At 47.1% G+C, this 21,646-nt stretch overlaps 1 protein-coding gene across 3 annotated transcripts in view; it reads left to right on the top strand.

Moving 5' to 3' along the window:
• SAP30BP (SAP30 binding protein) overlaps positions 1-21,646 on the top strand; it is a 37,219-nt gene that overhangs the window by 448 nt on the left and 15,125 nt on the right. For all 3 annotated transcript variants that reach the window (XR_004384170.1, XM_032870609.1, XM_032870610.1), the window contains exons 2-3: positions 933-1,042; positions 3,300-3,347. Coding sequence is in view for 2 of the 3 variants with exons in the window: in XM_032870609.1 (XP_032726500.1) it covers positions 933-1,042; positions 3,300-3,347 (158 nt within the window). In the remaining variant the exon portion in view is untranslated. The remainder of the gene's footprint in view (positions 1-932; positions 1,043-3,299; positions 3,348-21,646) is intronic.

Raw genomic sequence — 21,646 nt, 5'->3', positions numbered from 1 at the left:
CTGTGCAATTGGGGAGAGCGATGAGTAGAACGTACGTGGAAGTTGAAAAAGGTTGTGTCTTGTTAAATTTATAACTTCGCTTTAGGAATGTGCCCTAGACGCATCTTGGAGCCTTTAAAGATATGCATGTCTGATCTCGCTGATGAGGGAGTAATTCGTAGATTTGGGGTAGGATCTGGGCGTTTTGTGAGCTTTCTAATGCTTCTCAGTGATTCCCTTACTTTGTGAGCTGTTAAAGCCCATCAGTGATTTTGTTGCCTTACTCAATGTTAGGAAATGAGAACAGATTGCTTTGGGATAATAAGGCAGCAAGTTACCTGTCATATCTGGGCCTTCCTTTCCTCCTTTGGAGGTTAGCTTCTCTCAGTTTTTTGTGGTATCTTCCAGTTGGGAAGTTCTCTGGTGGTTTCCCAGTAATTTGTATCATTTTATATTTTTTGTTGTTATGTTGTTTTGATTTAAAGGTAGAAGATGATTTTGTTTCTCAAGGAGGTATGATTGGTAGCCCCTTTGAGGGTCCCAGTTAAAGCTCCTGTTCATAGGGAGGACACACAAAAATGAGGACAACGGAGTCCTTGTTTTGTATGAGAAGATAAGTTCTGGTGCTTCTGGTACGAGGTAGAGATACCCATATCAAAGGAGGTTTTCAAACAACCTGCAACAATAGCAGCTCAGAAAAGAGAAGGCTTCAACTGGCATACTAGGTGGATAGGAAGCATGAAAGCAAGAATTTGGCATTTGGTTTTCTTCCATGTTCTTTTAATGATTTTATCCACTAAATTGTGTTCTTTCCAAAGGCAGATTCTGGACCTATAGTTACTTACACAAGATTTAGGCACCCCTCTGATCTTCGGGGCTGGTTCTGGCCGCTCAAAATATTGTCTTCCATTTTTGTGTGCCTTCATTCGTTTTTCTTTTTTCCTCTGTTTCAGAGGAGAAAGGTGGATTAGTATCAGAAGCCTATGGAGAGGATGACTTCTCTCGCCTCGGAGGTGATGAAGATGGCTATGAAGAAGAAGAGGATGAGAACAGCAAACAGTCGGTAAGTAAATCTGTTCCCAAATCCAGAGTTGCTCAAAGCACCATTTCATTTGGCAGAAACCTTCGAACTGTACTGACAGTGTTCCATTCCATGGCTAACGTCATTCCCTTCTGTTCCCCTGCCTTTTGTTTGGTTTCAGTTGAGGAAACTGGGTTGGATATCAGTAGTTCTGTTTTGAAAACAAAACTTATTTTCATCTGGACCATTTTGTATTAACTTTTGATTTGAAATTGGGGGGAAGAGATAATGGACTATTTCATTTCAGCGAGATATCAATGAGTGTTTCATATGGGTTTTCCCGGTTTAGACAGTTTATTCCACTTACACCAATGCATTCATCCTAACTGGTGTATCATTTATATCTGCAGTCGACTCTGTACTATTTTTAATCTTGGTTGGAACTTACTCAAATTTTTCAGCTTTTTAGTGAGATTAGGAAGGGAAATTATTTAATAGTTTTTTATTTGTGGTTTGATCCTTCTTAACTTCTTTTTTGATATTTTACTTGCACTTTTGATAAAAGTGCCTGCCGTTCTTGAGTACAAATCTTCCCAGATATTTAGTATGTCCTGGCAACAAGGAAAAGAGAAGTTGTGCCTTAATTAAACAGAAAGCCTTTGGATACATTATCGCCTGAGTCTTAGGAGCCAGAGTTTATAACAGCTTGGAGAGAAAGCAAGGATTCAAGCTGATGCTTAGCACAAAAACATACAAAGTGAAATCTGGTTATAGAATCTGGTTATTCAGCAACACCTTTAACCAAAATACTTAATGTACTTTACTATTTGTTTGAAAGTTTTCTTGTGTATTGATATTTAAATATTAGTGTCAAAAGACGTTTTAAGTAAAACAAAAAAGCATTTTGTATTTGATGCTCTTTTGGTAGATATTTTCATGTCCGTAGCTCCACCGTTAATGCTGATAATTAAGAATTGACTAAAATTGTTTAGAAAAGTTTTGCAGATTGTTTTCTTAAGTGCACCCATACTGGCTTAACACCATAACTGTTCTCTTAGTAAGTGTGCATGATAATGTTTCCGAAGTGGTGTTCCGCATTGCTTTGCTTAGAATTTTCATCATATTTAAGCTTTACATCATTCTAGTAAAATCCTCTCATCAAATCCCGATACAGACATTCTAAAATGTGATTGTATTTGGCCGAGCTACATCTCTGATTATTTGGCACGATTGATCTCATCTTAAGGAAATCATGGAGATTGCATTTAACCCTTTGGGCTCACTGGCACCTGGCAGGACAATTAAGTCTCGAAGCTATCCGTATAATTTGTTCGAATCTCACAGGTGATGTTTATATCAACATCTGGGGCACTACTTGGTGTTTGGGTTAAAGTGTAGCTCGATTGAAAAAAGCAATTTCAAGTGAAACTTAATTTTTTTTCCCCTGGGTGTTAAGTTAAAGGCTCTTGTGCATTGGGGTGTTCTGGGAACAGACATGGATATAGCTACGTAGTAGGGTAGCTGATCTTTGACCTTCAGTAGTCTTCCGTGGAATGGTGGGCTAGCCCATGTGAGGCTGTAGTGCACACTTTAGAGAATGCCTTGTTCACATGATGATTTGTGTCAGGCTGGCTGTTTGGATCAGGAGCAAGACTGGATAGAACAGGTCAGTGGCACTTCTGTGAGTGCTTGGATGGAAGCAGAGTCTGCTCACCTGGGACCCAGGAAAGGCCAGGTGTTTGTCTGTAGCCCTTCCCTGGGTCACTTGCCCTGGTCATTTGACACCTGCTCTCCTACTGTTCATGTAACTGTGACTGTTCCTGGGCTGGGGTGTGGTTGTGGGGGTCATGGCACTCTGACTGTGAACCATGTCATGGTAGGTCTGGGCCTAATGTTCTTGTGTATATGAAAGGCAAAGAAGGAAAAAAAGGTTCTCGTGTTCCTGGTTTTAATAAGTATATTTCATTAGAAACACTGTGTCTGTTTTACCCTGTGGGACCTGGTCTTATTCTTTTCTGACACATTGCAACCTTTTTCATTTTTATATATGTGATTTTTAATCTCAGGCATTTTCATCACTCTAGACTATGGCACTGCTGGAGTCACGACTTTGAGCTACTGATGTTCTTTTCTCCACCCCACCCCCAGAACATCTCCTTTTCCCCTTCTCTTCCTCTAGTTCTGGGTCATAGGGCAGGGGAGGGGTTCTTGGTGGGATGGCTCCAGCCCCTAGTTATGCATGTGAGAACCCTCAGGCCCGCTCCTTTAAGCTTAATCCTCTAAATTCTTTGTCTTGTAGGAAGATGACGATTCAGAGACTGAAAAACCTGAGGCTGATGACCCAAAGGTATTTGGTGTTGGCTGTGGTGGGGTGGCTGGATGCAAACAAGGCATTGTAACATTGTGGCTCAGTTCCTATGTCTGGGCCAGCTCAGTCCCGCTGACACACTTTGCTAACACACTGTGCAACCACATGTACATTTTCTGTGTTGAAACCAGCTTTCTAAAGAAAGGAGGTCACCATGGAACGAGTAAGTCCTGAGGCAGCTTGGATTTCCAGCCTTGCAGATAGTGCCATAGCTCCTGTCTAGAGAGATGAGAGGCCAGGCTGAGCATAGCATCCTGCCTCTGCTCTTAGCCAGGTGGGCTTGGTGGGGTCGCTGTACTTGCAGGTGGGTTAGATGTGGGAATGTCTCTGGAATCAAGAGGCCATAAGGGCTGCCTGTTGTACTCTTCAGTTGTCTAGAAGTGAGGAAGGGCCATGAGAGGGTCAGACAGAGTGAGGCCTCTCCCTGCCTTTTGGAAAAGTTGTACCTAATCCTTGTTTCCCCAGGCCCATGACCATCTACTTTTGTAAACAGAACGGGCTTTCTGAAACAACATCGCCATTTCTTCTGATACTTCCCTCCCAGTAGCAGCTGGGAGTCGTTAGCAGCATTTCCTGTCATGCTCCTTGACCTATTTTGATGATGGGTAAGACCCCCCCGCCGGCCCTCCCCACCCCTGCTTTGTGTCAGGTAGGCTTGCTGGACTGTACGCTGTGCCTATTGAGGACACATTCTTTTTTTTTTTTTTTTTTTTATTTGACAGAGATAGATCACAAGTAGGCAGAGAGGCAGGCAGAGAGAGAGAGGGAGAAGCAGGCTCCCCGCTGAGCAGAGAGCCCGACGCGGGGCTCGATCCCAGGACCCTGAGATCACGACCCGAGCCGAAGGCAGAGGCTTAACCCTCTGAGCCACCCAGGTGCCCCTTGAGGACACATTCTTTAGGGAACAAACATTTCTCTTTCAAAGAGAAAGTCTGATTCTGTCACTCTAGGCCTGGGGAATATGGGCCTACTTTGGTGATTAAAAGCTACTTTGAAACCAACCAAAGCCTTCAAGGCAACATAGTAGAATTTAGAAAATTGTACCAAATTATAATCAAAACAATAGTGTATCCGAAAACAGGGCACGAGCTGTTCCAAACTTGAACCGATTCTGTGTTTGGATAGAACTTTGTGCAGCCATTCAGCTAAGCCCGTGAGAGGCTGTGGATGATGCGGAAAACACGTTTTCCCAAGGAAGAAAGCTTGGGCACCGGCACTCAGAAAAAAGAAAAAACTTGAGCCCTAGGTACTGCAAATGCCACACCTTTCTGTGCCAAGTTAAGGAACTCAGGGTTAACTCATCCAGGTATTCTTAGCATAAAACCGGAGGGCACACCTGTGGCGTGGGTCACGGGCGGCCACCCCGCTGCTTGGGCTTGCGGAAGGAAAATGGCAGTAGTGGTAGTATCTTCTGTCTTAGTATTTGGGGTGTGAGGGCCTTCAAGCCCAGGCATGCGATAAGCCTGAGGAGCTGGCCAAGTGCTGGAACTTCATTGTGGAGGAAGAAGAGGGTTTGTGGGACCTGGAGCCTTTGTGTATGTAGTGGCTGGCCTTTGCTTAAGGCTGGAAGGCCTCCTGGGGAAGCTGGCTAGAGAAAAAGGTGCAGGTACTCTGCTGCCACCCTTTCTGGAATACAGCAAGCTAAACAGCAAATCCCCTGGGAATGAGGTTGGTGGTAAGGGGGCCAGAACTGGGAAATAGGTTAAAGTGTCTTGGGTCAGCCTTTCTCGGTATCATGTGAAGGTTGGGAAGACGTGTCTTTTTTTTTTTTTTTTTTTTTTAAGATTTTGTTTATTTATTTGACAGAGAGAGATCACAAGTAGGCAGAGAGGCAGGCAGGGGGGGCGAGGGGAAGCAAGCTCCCTGCTGAGCAGAGAACCCGATGCAGGGCTCGATCCCAGGACCCTGAGATCATGACCTGAGCCAAAAGGCAGAGACTTTAACCCACTGAGCCACCCAGGTGCCCCAAGATGTGTCACTTATACTCAGCGTTTGACTGATGCACCTTACTATATTTCATTCAGTCATTTTGAACTTCGAGTCTGGTTGTGGCATAAAGTGTTCTGGAACAATGTCTGTTCTTGAGAGGCCCTTGGAGAGCAGAACGCAGAAGCAACTCTTACAGTGACTTTTAGTTCTTTTGGAGGATGAGTGTGGAAGGGGTCAGACAGAGCTGTACATGTCCTTAAGTCCAAAAATCACGAGTGTTCATGGCACCGCAAGGACTGGAAACAGTCTTCTGTGCTCCCCATGCCTTAGTGCTGGTGCCGCCTTCCTCTCCTGCCTGAGCTCGTCTCAGACTGTCTTCAGGCAGCAGCCTCCACGTCAGACCCCTCCCAATCCTTCATCCCTCTATTCCAGAACTCTTCTGTGGCATGCTTAATTGATTTTTAATTGTATAGATAAAGATATAGATATATCTTTATATATATATATATATATATATATATATATATATTTCTTAAGATTTATTTATTAGAAAGTCTGCATACATGTGCTGGTGGGGGTGGGAGGGAGAGGGAGAGTCTTTTTTTTTTTTTTTTTAAAGATTTTATTTATTTATTTGACAGAGAGATCACAAGCAGGCAGAGAGGCAGGCAGAGAGACAGGAGGAAGCAGGCTCCCCGCTGAGCAGAGAGCCTGATGCGGGGCTCAATCCCAGGACTCCGAGATCATGACCTGAGCCGAAGGCAGCGGCTTAACCCACTGAGCCACCCAGGTGCCCCGAGAGGGAGAGTCTTAAGCAGACTTGACTGTAGGGCTTGGACTCATGACCTTAAGATCATGACCTGAGCCAAAACCAAGAGTGGGACACTTAACCAACTGTACCTCCCAGGCACCCCAACTTTTTCCCCCCAAATTGGCACCCCAACTTTTAACAATATTTTTGAATTCCAAGCCTTCAGTTTTGAATATTTCTACCTTAAGTATATGAAGTTTCTTAAAATAGGATATGTTACCAGGATGAATTAGAGGCATCATTTATTTTGTTAGCAAATGGCTTGATATCATTTCTACCAGAACTGTCTTTTCCACCAGATGGCACTCCTTCCTGCTTTGGCTTTTTATTATTATTATTATTATTATTATTATTCAAGATTTTATTTATTTATTTGACAGATAGCACAAGTAGGCAGAGTGGCAGGCAGAGGGAGAGGGAGAAGCAGGCTCTCTGCTCCCAGGACCCTAGGATCATGACCTGAGCCAAAGGCAGTTACTTAACCGACTGAGCACCCAGGCGCCCCTTATTATTATTTTTGTAAAGATTTATTTATTTGTCTGAAGGAGAGACTGAGAGCACGAGCAAGGGGAGGGGCAGAGGGAGAGGAGCATGGAGCAGGGCTCAATTCCACAACCCCAAGATCACAACTAGAGCTGAAATCAGACGCTCAGTAGCTGAGCCAGCCAGGCATCCGCTGCTTTAGCTTTTTAAAATCTGCTTTTCGTTTCTTACTACAGCAGTTCTCAGAACATTTTGGTGTCTTTGCACAATTAAACACCGAGGATCCCGAAGAGCTTTACTTCATTTTGGTTTTATCTATTGGTATTTACTATTTTAGAAGTTAAAACTGAAAAAATTTTGGGGGAGCCTCGGTGGCTCAGGGGGTTAAATCCTCTGCCTTTGGCTCAGGTGATGGTCCCAGGGTCCTGGGATCGAGCCCCACATCAGGCTCTCTGTTCAGCAGGGAGCCTGCGTCTCTCTCTCTCTCTGTCTGCCTGCCTCTCTGCCTGCTTGTGATCTCTCTCTGTCAAATAAGTAAATAAAATCTTTGGGGGAAAAAAAACCTGAAAAAAAGTTTTAAATAGTTGTCATTTTAAAATAACAAATCTATTACATATTAACGTAAATCACATTTTAATGAAAAATAACTATTTCTGAACCTGAAAAAAGTTGATGCAAAAATGCACTTTTTCCCATTTCACAGGTCTCCTTAACGTCAAACGGCCATCTTGGTGCACAGCTAGGTTCTCCTCACCCTTCCGGCATTGCTCTGTTGCAGTGTGTTCTTTTGGTTGAAGTAGTTAAAGAAAATCTGGTTTCACATACCGGTCATTGGGAAGAGGAAAAATATTTTAATAGCCCTTTAGGTGATTGTGGATCTCTTCTTTGATATTTGATCAAAATTCAACAAGCAGTGGTTTCCTAAAAGTTACTCGCACCATGGAATGTGATACATTCTCAGTGACCTTTTTTTTAAACTTTTCTTTTAGATTGTATTTATTTATTTTAGAGAGAGAGCTTGAGAGAGAGCACAAGCAGGATGTGGGGCAGAGGGGGGAGAACCAGGCTTCCCCCTGAGCAGGGAGCCTGATGTGGGGCTCAGTCCCAGGAACCCTGGGATCACGACCTGATCCAAAGGCAGACGCCCAACCAACCGAGCCACTGAAGCACCCCTGAACTTTTTTTTTTTTAAGATTTTATTTATTTATTTATTTATTTGACAGAGGGAGAGCACACAAGCAGGGAGAGTGGCGGGGAGAGGGACAGGCGGGCCTTCCGCGGAGCAGGGAACCCAATCCAGGGCTCGATCCCAGGACTCCGGGATCATGACCTGAGCCAAAGGCAAATGCCCAACAGACTGAGTCACCCAGGAGCCCCCTCAGTGAACTTTTTGTACTCGCTTTATTTAAGTCCCCGGTCTGCCTAACACTCTGAAGAGCTATTTTACCCACCCATGATATTCCATCCTCAGGCTCTGGGATTTGGGAAATGTTGGTTCACCGAGTTATGTAGATGTGCAGTGCTGTATTTTGTTTTCTGATATCCAAAAAATTGTATTTGTTAATGACATTACTAATCTCATTAGACAAGCCATTAAATATTTCACTGCGGAGAATACGCATTTTCCAGGATGCTAATTTTTACTCAAGATCTTGAATGTTATTATTATCAGTGAGTTCAGTGAGTTCTGTTGGAGTTTTCCTTGATGTGACAGGCTCCATTTTCTAATTTATTTTTATTTTTTTTTAAAGATTTTATTTATTTATTTGACAGAGATCACAAGGAGGCATAGAGGCAGGCAGAGAGAGAGGAGGAAGCAGGCTCCCTGCCAAGCAGAGAGCCCGACGTGGGGCTCAATCCCAGGACCCTGGGATCATGACCTGAGCCGAAGGCAGAGGCTTTAACCCACTGAGCCACCAGGCGCCGCTGGGCTTCATTTTTTTAGAAAATGTCTGGCAGTTACCCAAATCTGACTAATGGTAGTTTGTCTGTCAGTCATTCTTTCAAGTAAAAATGGTGTTCCATGGAGAAACCAACTAGATAAGCTAGTAACTCCCTCACCTAAGTGCTTCTCCTTGAAGTAACCATCGGACCTCAGTGTGCAGAGGTGTTGACGCGCCCTCTCATGGCATCAAAGAAAGTGCAAAAAAAAAAATTGTACTCAAGGGTCAAGACTCAGTAAGATTAATCATTTTGACTACTTCAGCAAGGATATTCTCAGTGAAATGGGTTTTTTTTTTTTAATTGAGAGTATGCCTACTGCTAAAACTAAGTGTAGCTGCCTCGATTTGTTCTAAAGGGTCCAGCTTTACCCACCATCGCTCCTGCCAACGTCAGCACAGTGAAAAAGACAAGTGATGTCTTAGTATTGGGGAAATAGTTTTGACTGTGCAGACCCCCAGGGGTCCACAGATCAACTTGGAGAACCACTGTTCTTCAGAAACAAGGATTTTGGGTCGGTAATACTGAATCGTTGTTACACGGCTGTTTACACTGGGTCTGTAGCATCCAGTCAGCTGTCAGCGTATGGGACCTTGAGCTGCAGGGAAGGGGGAGGGTATCCAGAGTAAGACCAGACAACCCCGGGGCGGCGGGGGCACTTAAGTCTCTGGAGTAGATGGAGTTTGAATTCCAGCTGTCTTTGGGCAAATCCCTTAACCTCAGGCTTTGTCACCTGGAAAACAAACATCATCATAAAATCTGCCTCATTTGTCTTATGCGGATTAACCGAGTGAGTAGGAGCAGATAATTAGCTTGATAGTGTCGGGGATGTGTGTGCTCAGTGGCATTGGTTGCAACCACCAGGACCTCCTGTGCTTGCTTCCCAGGCTGGTCACCCTGTCGTTGGGCCTGTTTGGGAATTGCAAATTCCACATTTTGAGACTGGAGTGCATTCAGAGGAGAGCAGTCATAAAGGTGAGGGGGCTAGAGGGATCTAGCTAGAAACCACGTTACCTGAGAGGTTAAGGAGCTGAGAGAGGTGATGGGGGAAGAGCCTGCATTGTCTGCTGTTTGAAGGGCCCCTAGGGGAGGAGCAGGGAGGGGAAAGCCATGTGAAGACCTTAAAGCAACGCACAGAGTTACGGAGACACGTTTGCTTCTCAAGGTAGTGAGCTCCCTGTTTCTGGACCTTTTTCAGACAAGTTTTAAGAAAGCCTTTGTCAAAAAAAAAAGAGAGAGAGAAAGAAAGCCTTTGTCAAGAATGTGCTAAAGAGGGGCGCCTCGGTGGCTCAGTGGGTTAAGCCTCTGCCTTCGGCTCAGGTCATGATCTCAGGGTCTTGGGATCGAGCCCCACTGAGCAGAGAGCCCACTTCCCCCTCTTTCTCTGCCTGCCTCTCTGCCTACTTGTGATCTCTCTCTGTGTCAAATAAATAAATAAAATCTTTAAAAAAAAAAAAAAAAGAATGTCCTAAAGAAGTGTGTGAATTGGGGTTGGACTGACCGCCGCCCCCCCAAGTGGTCTCCTGGGGAAGGGCGTGGACATTATGGATAAGCGAAGTTGAGTGTTCTCTCACTCCACTTGCTATCTGCTGACTTGAGAAAGTACAAGTGTAGAGTACAAAGACTGGGAATTGCCCTAATTTTTATCACTGATGTTGGGGGTTGCCTCTGAGCGCAAAGTCCCATATTTGGAAAGTTGAGTAAGAAATGATAACCCCAGACCCACCTCTGGAGGGAGACTTTGGTTCTAATCCATCAGCCTGGGAGGCGGGATCGAGCTCTGGGTTGCTGAGTTTGCCCTAACGCTAGAGCAAAGGAGGTGGCCAAACACTCCACGGGAAGGAGAATGCTTCTGCACTTCTGTTCCATTGTGTCTTTCTCTCCAACTTCCAGTTTTCTGATCTTACCTCCTCAGTAAGCAGCCTGACTCTGATCTGATCACTCAACAGAAGGTGGCACTGCTCTCCTAGAAAAAGTTGGACCAGAAGTGGCAGGCCTCCCTTCAGCTCTTTACTGTAGGCACGAGGGTGCCAGATGGCTTAAGTGTTTCCTCCATCTGTTTGCCCTTGGCATATGGGCTTCCTTTTCCCACTCTCTTTTGTCCGTGGTCTACCTCGGCTACCCTGGAACGTTTTCCCTTGCTTATTTTTTTTCCCCACTCCCACAGTTCCTGTGGATGAAGGTATTTCCACTGGCTTACTGTCTCTGACACACCCTTCCTTTGAAAACAAACACGGGCATTGATGACCTGGCACGGGAATGCCGGAGCGGCCCGCTGCCAGCTAGCTGGGAGGGCCGGCTTCGCTATGCTATGCGGGGTGGGATTGCCGGCTCCCTGCCGTGTTGCAGTCCCGGCTTTGACCTGGGGAAAGAATCCTCTTGGCCCGAAGAGCAAACATCTGTCAAAACAAAATAGTGTCTCTGGGTCAAGAAGGTGGCATTGGGTGGGAGAAAATTCGGTTCCGGCATTTTTTTTAAAGGTGTGTATAACTCTGATTAAAATAAAACATTTTTTTAAAGATTTGATTTTATTTGTTTGAGAGAGAGAACATGAATGGAGGGGGAAGGCAGAGGGAGAGGGAGAAGCAGAGTCCCGGATGATCAGGGATCCCTACACAGGGCTCAATCCCAGGACCCTGGGTTCAGGACCTGAGCTGAAGGCAGACAGACGCATAACCAATGGAGCCACCCAAATGCCCCAAAATAAAACATTTCTAAGATTCTTTGACCCTAAGGGGCGCCTAGGTGGCTCAGTTTTGTTTGAGTGTCTGCCTTCAGCTCAGGTCCTGATCCTGGGGTTCTGGGATCGAGCCCCGCATTGGGCTCTGCTCGGTGGGGAGCCTGCTTCTCCCTCTTGCCGCTGCTCCCCCTGCTTATGAAACCACTCTCTCTTTCTCTATCAAATAAATAAAATCTTTTTAAAAAAAGATTTTCTGACCCCGAAAATAGTGCAGAAATGTGAGTTCATACCCTTGGAGCCAACTTGGAGTTAGTGGACTTGGAGTCAGAAGACCCAGGTTGAGCGCGTCTCGGCTCTCTGTAGCTGTGGGACCACAGGCACCTGGCTTCAGCGGCCCTCATCTCGTCTGTGATGCCCACTTCACCAGGTGGTGTGATGCGTGCGGGCGCTTTTTAACAAAACTGGGTCTGGCCAGAGGCCCCCATCCTGCAGGTCACAAGTTGCCACATTCTTCTCAGTTCATGGCACCCTTGCTGTCTCAGGAATTTATCACAGAACTCACAGGCCAAAAGAAATACCCAGCAGTTAACTCGAAACAGTATTCCTAGCCTCACAGTTTGGTAGTCGCTTGAAAGGATAATCCATGAATTTGTGTGGTGTCTGATGGATACTGATTCATGCTGTGATCCCCTTGAAATTTTTTTTTTTAATTTAAAGATTTTTATTTATTTATTTTTGATAGAGATTACAAGTAGTCAGAGAGGCAGGCAGAGAGAGAGGAGGAAGCAGGCTCCCCGCTGAGCAGAGAGCCCGATGCGGGGCTCAATCCCAGGACTCTGGGATCGTGACCTGAGCCGAAGGCAGAGGCCTTAACCCACTGAGCCACCCAGGCGCCCCTCCCCTTGAAATTTTGATTTATCTTTTTGAGAGGGAGAGTGTGAGCGAGGGTTGGGGGCAGAGGGAGAGAGAGAATCCCAATCCCAGTCCACACCTAGTGTGAAGTCGCCTGACACCGGGCTCGATCTCACGACCCTGAGATCATGACCTGAGCCAAAATCAAGAGCCAGCTGAGCCACCCAGGCTCCCCTCCCTTGAAATTTTTAAATGCCATGTGTATTCTTTGTGAGTTTGCTGCAGCGTCCTGGGTGCTTTGATGGCAGTCTGTGAACTGTGTTGGTAGATTGTCTCTGCAGTTCCAGAGCACCGGGACTTGTAAGGTTCTCATCCTCCCTGGAGGCTGGGCTCAGCCACTCACGGGTCTCACCTTAGGTGACTGTACCTCACACACTTGAATTCCCTTAAGGAGGTCAAGTGTCTTGGTCACCAAATGTTATTAATTGGCTTGAAGTCTAGAGGAAGGATTCCCACTGGATATAGCTGATTCAGTAATCCCCTGCTGCTTCTCCTCTCCAGCCTCTCCCCCACCCCAGCATTTTTCCTTTAAGATTTTATTTATTTGTTTGACAGAGAGAGAGAGAGCACAAGCAGGCAGAGAGGGAGGGGGAAGCAGGCTTCCTGCTGATCAGAGAGCCCAGTTCGGGGCTCAATCGCAGGACCCTGAGATCATGACCTGAGCTGAAGGCAGAGGCTTAACCCACTGAGCCACTTAGGCACCCCCCAGCATTTTTTTTTTTTTAAGATTTTATTTATTTGTCAAAAAGAGAAAGAACGAACACAAGGAGAAGGAGCAGCAGGCAAAGGGAGAAGCAGGTTCCCTGCCCAAGCAAGGAGGCCGATCCAGGACCCTGGGTTCATGGCCGGAGCTGAAGCCAGAGGCTTAACCAGCTGAGCCACCCAGGCATCTCCCGTGAAGGCCTTATTACTGATCTTTCCAAATTTCAGAATCAAACATCTGGAGACTGGAAACTGCCCATGGAGCTTATTTCCAAGGAATTTGTTACTGGCTACTGATTTTAGGAAGAACTTCCAGGAGCCTCCCAGCCATTGCAGGTGGGCTGCATTTCCAGTTGAAATCCTTGATTCTCTTTTTTTTTTTTTTTTTTTTAAAGATTATTTATTTATTTGGCAGACAGATCACAAGTTGGCAGAGAGGCAGACAGAGAGAGAGGAGGAAGCAGGCTCCCTGCCAAGCAGAGAGCCCGATGCGGGACTCGATCCCAGGACCCTGGGATCATGACCTGAGCCAAAGGCCGAGGCTCAACCCCCTGAGCCACCCAGACGCCCCTCCTTGATTCTCTTTATTGGCCGTCCAACGAAAGGTGCTCCAGAACATGCACCAGCTTCTGCAGGATTGCCGCAGAGCCAATGTTTTCCTTTTCAGGCTTTGAATGTGCTCTTTCTCCAGGACTCTGAAGTCAGACAGGAAGATGCTAAGGCTTTTCATAAACAAGCTGCATAGGGTTCTGTTTACCACGAAGGCTACTTAATACTTAAGAGAGACAGGTTGTGAGGCATCTGGGTGGTGTGGTTGGTTAAGCACGTGACTCCTGGCTTCAGCTCAGGTCATAATCTCAGGGTGGTGAGATGGAGCCCCACGCTCAGCTCCAAGTCTACTTGAGATTCTTTCTCCCCTCTCTCTCTCAAATAAATCTTTTTTTAAAAAGTGGGGGGCAACGCCTGGGTGGCTCAGTGGGCTACGCCTCTGCCTTTGGCTCAGGTCATGGTCTTGGGGTCCTGAGATCGAGCCCCACGTTGGGCTCTGCTCAGCGGGGAGCCTGCTCCACCTCACTGCCTGCCTCTCTGCCTACTTGTGATCTCTCTCTCTCTCTCTCTCTGTCAAATGAATAAATAAAATCTTAAAAAAAAAAGGGGGGGCAGGTTGTACGGTGTGGTATAGGAATCCGAGTCCTTTTCCAGCCTTCACAGGCGGGTCACCCCCTTTGCTTGGTGAGCTTCAGAAGAACCCATGCTTGTGGAATATTCTACTGAAAATTACTCTTCAGGATGGTACAGCAAAGGTTAGCTGTTCGAGCATAAACTTGGACTTTTTCTTAGAGGTCTTTGATACCTGAAAGGGTTATATGATACTGTTTTTCTGGTGGTTTTCCTATCAGGATTTTGTTTTATTTTAATTTTATTGTCAAATTGCTATAATAGCAGGAATTGAATATTTTGTAAAAGAAAAAAAAATCACCTAATTCCACAATCTTTTTTTTTTTTTTTAAAGATTTTATTTATTTATTTGACAGAGAGAGAGCTCACAAGTAGACAGAGGCAGGCAGAGAGAGAGGAGGGGAAGCAGGCTCCCTGCTGAGCAGAGAGCCCGATGCGGGGCTCGATCCCAAGACCCTGGGATCATGACCTGAGCCGAAGGCAGAGGCTTTAACCCACTGAGCCACCCAGGCGCCCCCCTAATTCCACAATCTTAACAGTGCATCCATTTCATTCTTCTGTCCTTTCTGTTTGCTCGCATAAGAGCATACATATTTTGCACTCAGTTTTGTTTCCATCTGAATAAAAAACGTTTTCAGTGTCGCTCCAGTCTGAGTAATTGTAACAGCGGTGGGGAATTAGAAGCTAAACACTTAGAATTGTGTGGAACGTGAGTTATAGCTCAATGAAACTTTGCTCTAAGAAGAAACTTTTTTGGTCCTTTTCTAAAAATCTTCAAAGAGGAACGATACAGGAAAGGTTGAGATCTGGCTTTTATTCTAAGGGAAAGACCAGTCACTAGCGTACTTTTTCACATCAGTTCCTGAAGCTCTTCTCATGTGAGCTAGCTAGAATACAAACCAGAGTGAGTACCCTCCAATAGCAAAAAAAAAAAAATTAATTTGTTTATAATTGTTACTGAACAAAACACCACGATTAGGCTCTGGTGGGCAGAACACATGCCGTGCTCTTTACGTGGGTTAGAAGAAATAACTCATTCTTTGAAACTTGAGTTCTCACAGTCCCCATGATTGTTCACCCAGGAAGGGAGGAGGGCTGAACAGTGGTCAGGATTTGGTAGCATTCCTTCCAAAAGCACCCAGGAAGTCTCTAGGCTATGGACAGGGTAGCAGCCCTCCCTGGTTACATGATTAAATCTTCAGTACCAGCCATTCCATTCAGGTCGGCTCAGACATTACTCACTGGAGCACTGTGGACCCTTGAGCTATTTCCCTACTCCTTACAGTTAAAAGGTAATACTTTTGGCTGTCTTCCCCCCTTAACGCCTCCTTTGCTCTGTGACTTACTATGGAGTCATTCCTGGAAGGATATTTTTTCTCCTTGGTCTTTGATGTTGGCTTCCCCAGTTGTTGAACCAAAGGCTTCGGAGAAACCATTATTATCTGCCGCCTTGTAGTCTAGAGGGAGGAGATCAAAAATTGGAAAGCAGTACTCCTAGGCTTTGGGTCGGACAGACTTGGGCTTGAGTCCCAGCATTGCCACTGCCTAGACGAGAAGCCGCTTCATTGGACTTTGCCTTGGTTTAGTTATCTGTAAGATGGGAATGATAATGTCTGCCTCGTGGTAAGGGAGATTCAGATGATATGTGTTAGCTTGGAGTGGTTCGGTGGTTCAGGGCCTGGGAGGGAGCATATGTACTTGGTCCCTCCATCTTGGTTTTGTTATCCTACCTTCCCCCATGTTGTGCCTCCCGTACCTCGTGACCCTTTGAGTGCTGATTAGAAAAAAGATTGCAGCATGACTCATCTGAGACCAGAGACGGAAATGGCCCTTTACCATTGCTGGATTGGGAGTCATCCACTCTGAACTTCTTGCTGGAAGTTGTAATGTGGCCTTTGAACTGTTGAGAATGCCCAAGCCTCCTTACTTAACATTTCGTGCTTCCCTGCTCTCTCACCAGGATGGCCAAATGGCCACTCGTCTTTAACAAAGCTGGGGTTGCCCTTGCAGAAGTGGGAGTCGTGGAATTTCCATGCTGGGGAGAACCCCCACCCCCACCCCACACTGGGGTCTGTGCTTCTAAATGGTGACCTGATCCGAGCAGCAGACAGGACAGAGAATTGTGTGGGAGGTGGGGGGGGGGCTGCAGTGCAGGCTGTAGCACTTTTATAGAGGGAAATAGCTCTTTTGTTGTCCAGATTGAAAGAATTCCAAGCTAGGTCCTTTGTCTAGCCACCTTCCAGAGAAGGTCTGATTACATCTTAAGCTGAGCACTTCTGATAGAAATGTCATCGCTGGAAGTGGTGATCTCCTGCAGAGGAGAAGGACCATTATTCTCCCTCTGACCTCCCTTCTTGGCTCCACTGAACTGCCAACAGACTGTACTTGCCCCAAGTCAACTGAGGCTCAGACTCCCAGAAGCCCCACCCCGTTCCTTTGTGGTTCTGCAGCCAGAAGGAGCCCCTGCATGCCCAGTCGGCCAGCCTTCAGCCCTGCAAGCCCCAACATACTTCTTCCCTTTGGGCCCAGATGCCACAGATTACTAACCAAGGTGTGGCTGGGTGCCTCCTTCCCTAGTCAGGGTTTATCTTTTTGAAATTCTGTGATTCAGAAAACGAGCTGCCTGTCCTTTGGGAGGGATCTGGCACTTCCACCCTCGTTCTGTAATTCTAATCCTTGTCCCTTGAAATGCTGCTGTGCAATTTCTGGTTCAAGAGGATTTTGCTCATTTGCATTCCTAACTTTGGAGTTTGTTTTTTTCTAAATGGTGCTTTAAAAGCCCGGGCTTTTGCTTTTGGCCCCGTAGATCGTTAATTCCTCTTCCTGCCGCTTTGCAGATGGTGACCAATTTGCCTTTCCAATCTCCTGGCTTTCTGGTATCTGTTACTTTTGTCCTATATGTTAATCTTAACACGTGTTCGGTGGCTGACCTCTCAGATGGGATGATGCTAGTGTAATTTAGTGAGCATGTCAAGTTATATGTCAGAAAGACTTAACTTTTCTGTCCTCAGCCTCACAAAGCTATTTTCTTTGTCCTTGTCTGGCTCCAAGCCCTTCCACCTTGTCCCCAAATAACAATTTGAAACGTAGAGACACTGTTTTTATGGAAGACCTTTAAGAAAAAAGTACAACCTGATGCACCACTGAAGGGCTAATTCAGATTCTTGCTGTGAAGTGACCTTTTGACCCAAACACAGACACCCCTAGGTATAAGAGGGAGGAATGGAAGGTCCCTTTCTGAACATCTTCTGCAACTTTCTAGAAACTCAGAGTCTTCAGATGTCTTGAATCAGATGTAATCAAATCAGATACCAAAGTCTCCCCTTGGGAAATGGCTCTTGGCCAGAGCTTTGCATTTACACTGAAGTCGGGATGATTCCACGTGACAGAGCGTCAGCACCACACTGAGCGATGTTGGCTTTTTGGGCTAAAATTTTCAGATAGGGAAAAGAAACTGTTTTCCTCTTTTCTTCAGTCTACAAGGCCAGGTTTGTTTGTTTGTTTTAAAGATTTTATTTATTTATTTGACAGACAGATCACAAGTAGGCAGAGAGGGGGGTGGGGAAGCAGGCTCCCTGCTGAGCAGAGAGCCGGATGCAGGGCTCGGGGGCTCCATCCCAGGACCTGAGTTGAAGGCAGAGGCTTAACCCACTGAGCCACCCAGGTGCCCCTTGTTTGTTTGTTTTTAAGATTTTTTTTTTTTTTTTTTTTTTTTTTTTTGGACACAGACACAGTGAGAGAGGGAATACAAGCAGAGGGAGTGGGAGAGGGACAAGCAGGCTTCCCGCCAAGCAGGGAGCCTGATGATCCCAGGACCCTGGGATCCAAAGGCAGACACTTAAGTACTGAGCCACCCAGGTGCCCTACAAGGCCAGTTCTAGAGCTGGCTTAATTTGTCTTAGCGGATGCATGTTTAACCCTTTCCTGTAGAAACCTCTGCTTGGGGAACTGAGCCTTCCTGTCAGTGAAGGTGAGTCCATTGGGTCCAGAGTGACCCCACCAACTTCCGCCCATTTTTCTGACAAGTTGAGTGTTTCCATCCCCAGGCAGGCAGTGTTGCCATGGCAGTGACCCAATCCTGGCCAACAGGATACAGCAGAAGGAAATGTGCCGGTGATGGGCTTTCTCCAAGGCTCCCCTGCGTGTGTGGGAAAATGGTGCAGACGCTGGGCATCTGTGTCAGGGAGGGCCGAGCCTGTGCAACGTGGGGTTCGGTGACTTCTGCCGAGCCTTGGGATTACTGATAGTCTCCATATGCCCCATCATTGGCCGTCAAACCACAGTCTTTTTTTTTTTTTTTTCTGGAGCTTGGAAGTGGTTTTTATTCCCCGAGATTGAGTTGCGTTCATATTCTGTCCCCAGTGTTTGGTCTGCTGCCCAGTATGTAATAAACCCACAATAAATTATTTGTGGAATAAGGAAAGGGGTTAACTGTATGATAATTCTGTTTTTTCATTTTAGGATTAGGAGTGTCAAGCTAGATTTAAAGGGGTCTTTTGTTTTTTGTTTTAATTCAGTATTGTTCCTGTGGCCTTCCTCCTTCTGCCTGTCTCTCATCAGCCTTTCTTTGCCAAGTCTAGCCCCTTTCTTAGTTCCCCTCTGCTGCCTCCCCATCTGACACTTGAGTCGAACATGGAAGCTAACTGTGGCTCTAAACCGGTCTGGAGTCTGGTGCTGGGGAGCACTGCAGCTGAAGGCAGTCTGGAACTGGGCGGAGGAAGGGACCGCTGGCCTGTTACAAAGGAGTGTGTGTGTGTGTGTGTGTGTGCGCGCGCGCGCCTCATCAGGGTCGAGCAGTATTCGAGCACCTGTTGTGGGCAGGGCATGAACCTGCAGGTGCTGGGAACATCATGGTAACTAAGACAGTGAGGGCCCAAAACAGGGCAAACGTCCTTATTGGCTCGATGGGGTGGGACAGAAGACGACTTCCTTGAGCTGAGGACTGAGGTCTCAGTGAGGCTTACTTTTCAGCAAGAGTGGGGAGGAGGAGTTGCGGGTAGCCGGTTCTCCCGTGGCCCTGGTGCTGCTCTGTGCTGGCAGCAGGGGGCCGACGTGGCCGGCACGATGTCACCCAGGGCCTCAGACCACAGTGAGGAGTCCTCTCAGTGAGCTGTCACCACATCTTAATAACTGCTTGGCCAGTCCCAGGTCTGGGAGAATCGAAGATTCGGAGAGCATTGTTTTACTAATCCGCCTCCCCAGCTGCCACCTACTTTCAAGAAGCAGGATTAGGTCAGTCATGTATCGGACCACTGTACAGGCTGTTGCATTCTTCCCCCGGCAGTGGGGAGAGGCCTCTGCCCTCTGTTCAGAGTACTTTCTCTGTGCCCGATGCTCCCAGAGCTGGGGCAAAGCTGCCACGTTTAGATGGGCCAGAATCCAGCGGCTGGGGGCTGCACGGCTGGGGCTGCGGTTGGACACTGGACCTTTGAGCGGGCTTTGTGGGGCTGGCTCCAGGAGCGACCGATGAAGCGTTGTTGGCTCTAAATAAAACTCCATTCTCTCTCGACCGGGATCTGGTACTTCTCTGCTGAGCAAGTCCTCCCTGCTCAAACGGCAGCTTAGCCCACGTCATGGAGCTGTATTGTTTCTGTTTCCTTCCTCTGCTCCAGTCATAGTTTCTGAGTGGCTGGACTCTTATATTCTCTACAGGGGGAACCACATTCCAGGTTCTGCAGTCCCTGAGAACAAGGCCCCTGTTGTATCTGCCACATCCTTATGGGTCTTGGACCCAAATGATTAAGGAACCAAAATAGGGCAGGTCCTGATCATTGTTCTCCAGGGCCATCCCCTGGCCTGCCGCCGCCACTTCATGCCCTGGCGCCCTAGTCGCTGAGGCTTTAGACTCAGGGGGGAGCCTGGTGAGGTTAGAGGAGCGCCGACAGTCGGGAGGAGGGGCCTCGCCTCAGAGTTTATGTCTTAGACCAGCTCAGCATTTGTCCTGCCCTTCCCGTGTTCTCACTTGGCTTCTTCAGAAGCTGTGCATCTGTTTTGTTTTTCTTGGCGTCTTACGCAGACTTGAACTAGACAGCTGAAGTGGCTTACCTGGTCTTTTCTCCTCGGAGCTGCTAGGTGAGATGCTTTGTTTTCACCTTCCTAGTGAACCGGAGGGGAAGCCCTTGGCCCACCGCGTCTGAGGGCCATGCGCGCCTGCGTCCAGGCCTGTCCCAGTCTCTGGGCTATGGGTTCCGTGCCTCCCGGCTGACTCAGCCACATGTCTGGTACGAGGTCTCCTGGCTGAGTTCGTGACTTTGACCAACTGAGACTATCCCCCTGCAGGTCTGGGGGACAGATTCATACAAGTCAAGACAGGGACCCTCCTGTGCATTCCAGAACAGCGCCGTGAGAGAAGAACAGAACAGTGGTTTCTTGTTGCTTTTTACTTGTATCCTCCTAACGGCTGCCTTCCGGCCTCCTTAAGGGCACAGAGAGAACCTGTGGTGGGTTTATAACCGTTGTCTTGGACAACTGGCAGTTGAATAATGTGAACCTTCCACCACTCTCCTTAGCTCTGTCATATTAAATACTTCATCAAATGTTTTTTCATGGCTGCCTTCCAAAATAACTATCATGGATGCTTGGTTCATTTTGTACTGAGTTCCTGGTATCTGAGGCATGACTGGTGGGAGGGTGTCTGTCTAGGTCTTCTCGGTTGTGGACCGCCCCCGCCCCCAGGACTTTGTCTCCCCCTGAGGCTACCTTTATTGGATGAAATGTACTTTGCTGGACAGTTGAGGGGAGATAGCCCAGCAAGCGTCTTTGGGGAATTTGACAGCCATCCTCCATCATCCCAACTCTTCTTCCTTGATGCTCTTCTTCAGCATCGTTTGAGGTCCTGGGTTCATCCCCCTTTGAAGAACACTGGTGTTTGGCTCCACAGGCCCTTTGGTGTGGGGCATAACTCAGCATCCTTGTGCTCGGGGAGGATGTGGGGTTAAATGTTTTTGGATCCAAAAGAACCTGGGTTGTTGGCCTTCATCTTGGGGGGCATCTTGGCCCGGAGCTCAGCAGGCTCACAGCCCAGCTTATTCAGGTCAGAGGATGGAAGAATTACATTCTAAAACCTAACAAGGTGTGGCCACCAGGAGGCACAGGTTCCCATTGTTTCATTGTCAGGTCGTAGGAGTCCCGGTCATGGGCAGTCGTGACAGGGAGGGATCCGTACAACCACAGATTCCAAGGTCTTTCCCGGAGAACTTTGTGCAAAAGTATATGGCTTCCCGGCCCGGGTGGCTCATTTATATTTTCGGTTTATAGGATTCTCTTAAGGCAAAAGAGTCTTCTTGCACTTAGAGTTGGGTCCATGGTTCATAGGGGTTGACACTCTGCCTGGAGGGATCATGGAGCTGAATTCTGCTGCAGGGGAGGGGCTGTTCCTGGGGATGGCAGGTTTGGGGTTGAGCAGGAGTCCATAGCTCCACGGGGCTCCAGGGGCACCCTGGACACGCCCCACCCGGGGGTGTGCGCGTGTGTACCCACGCAGTGCTGTAAGAGTGAAAAAGCAAAGAGTAGACCAGTTGGCAAATTGAAACCAGCTATCAACTTTATCACTTTTTGTGTTTGTGTAGAAAGATTAGTTTAATAGAATGAGTAACCAAGCCAAAGATGGAAAGAAGGGAGAACACCTTCCTGTTGGTGATT

This window comes from Lontra canadensis, unplaced genomic scaffold (genome assembly GCF_010015895.1).
Source record: "Lontra canadensis isolate GAN:19392208 unplaced genomic scaffold, GSC_riverotter_1.0 scaffold41, whole genome shotgun sequence".
In the NCBI taxonomy this organism is placed as follows: domain Eukaryota; kingdom Metazoa; phylum Chordata; class Mammalia; order Carnivora; family Mustelidae; genus Lontra; species Lontra canadensis.
The sequence above is the reverse complement of the archived record's forward strand: the minus strand, read 5'-3'. Positions and strand labels throughout refer to the sequence as shown.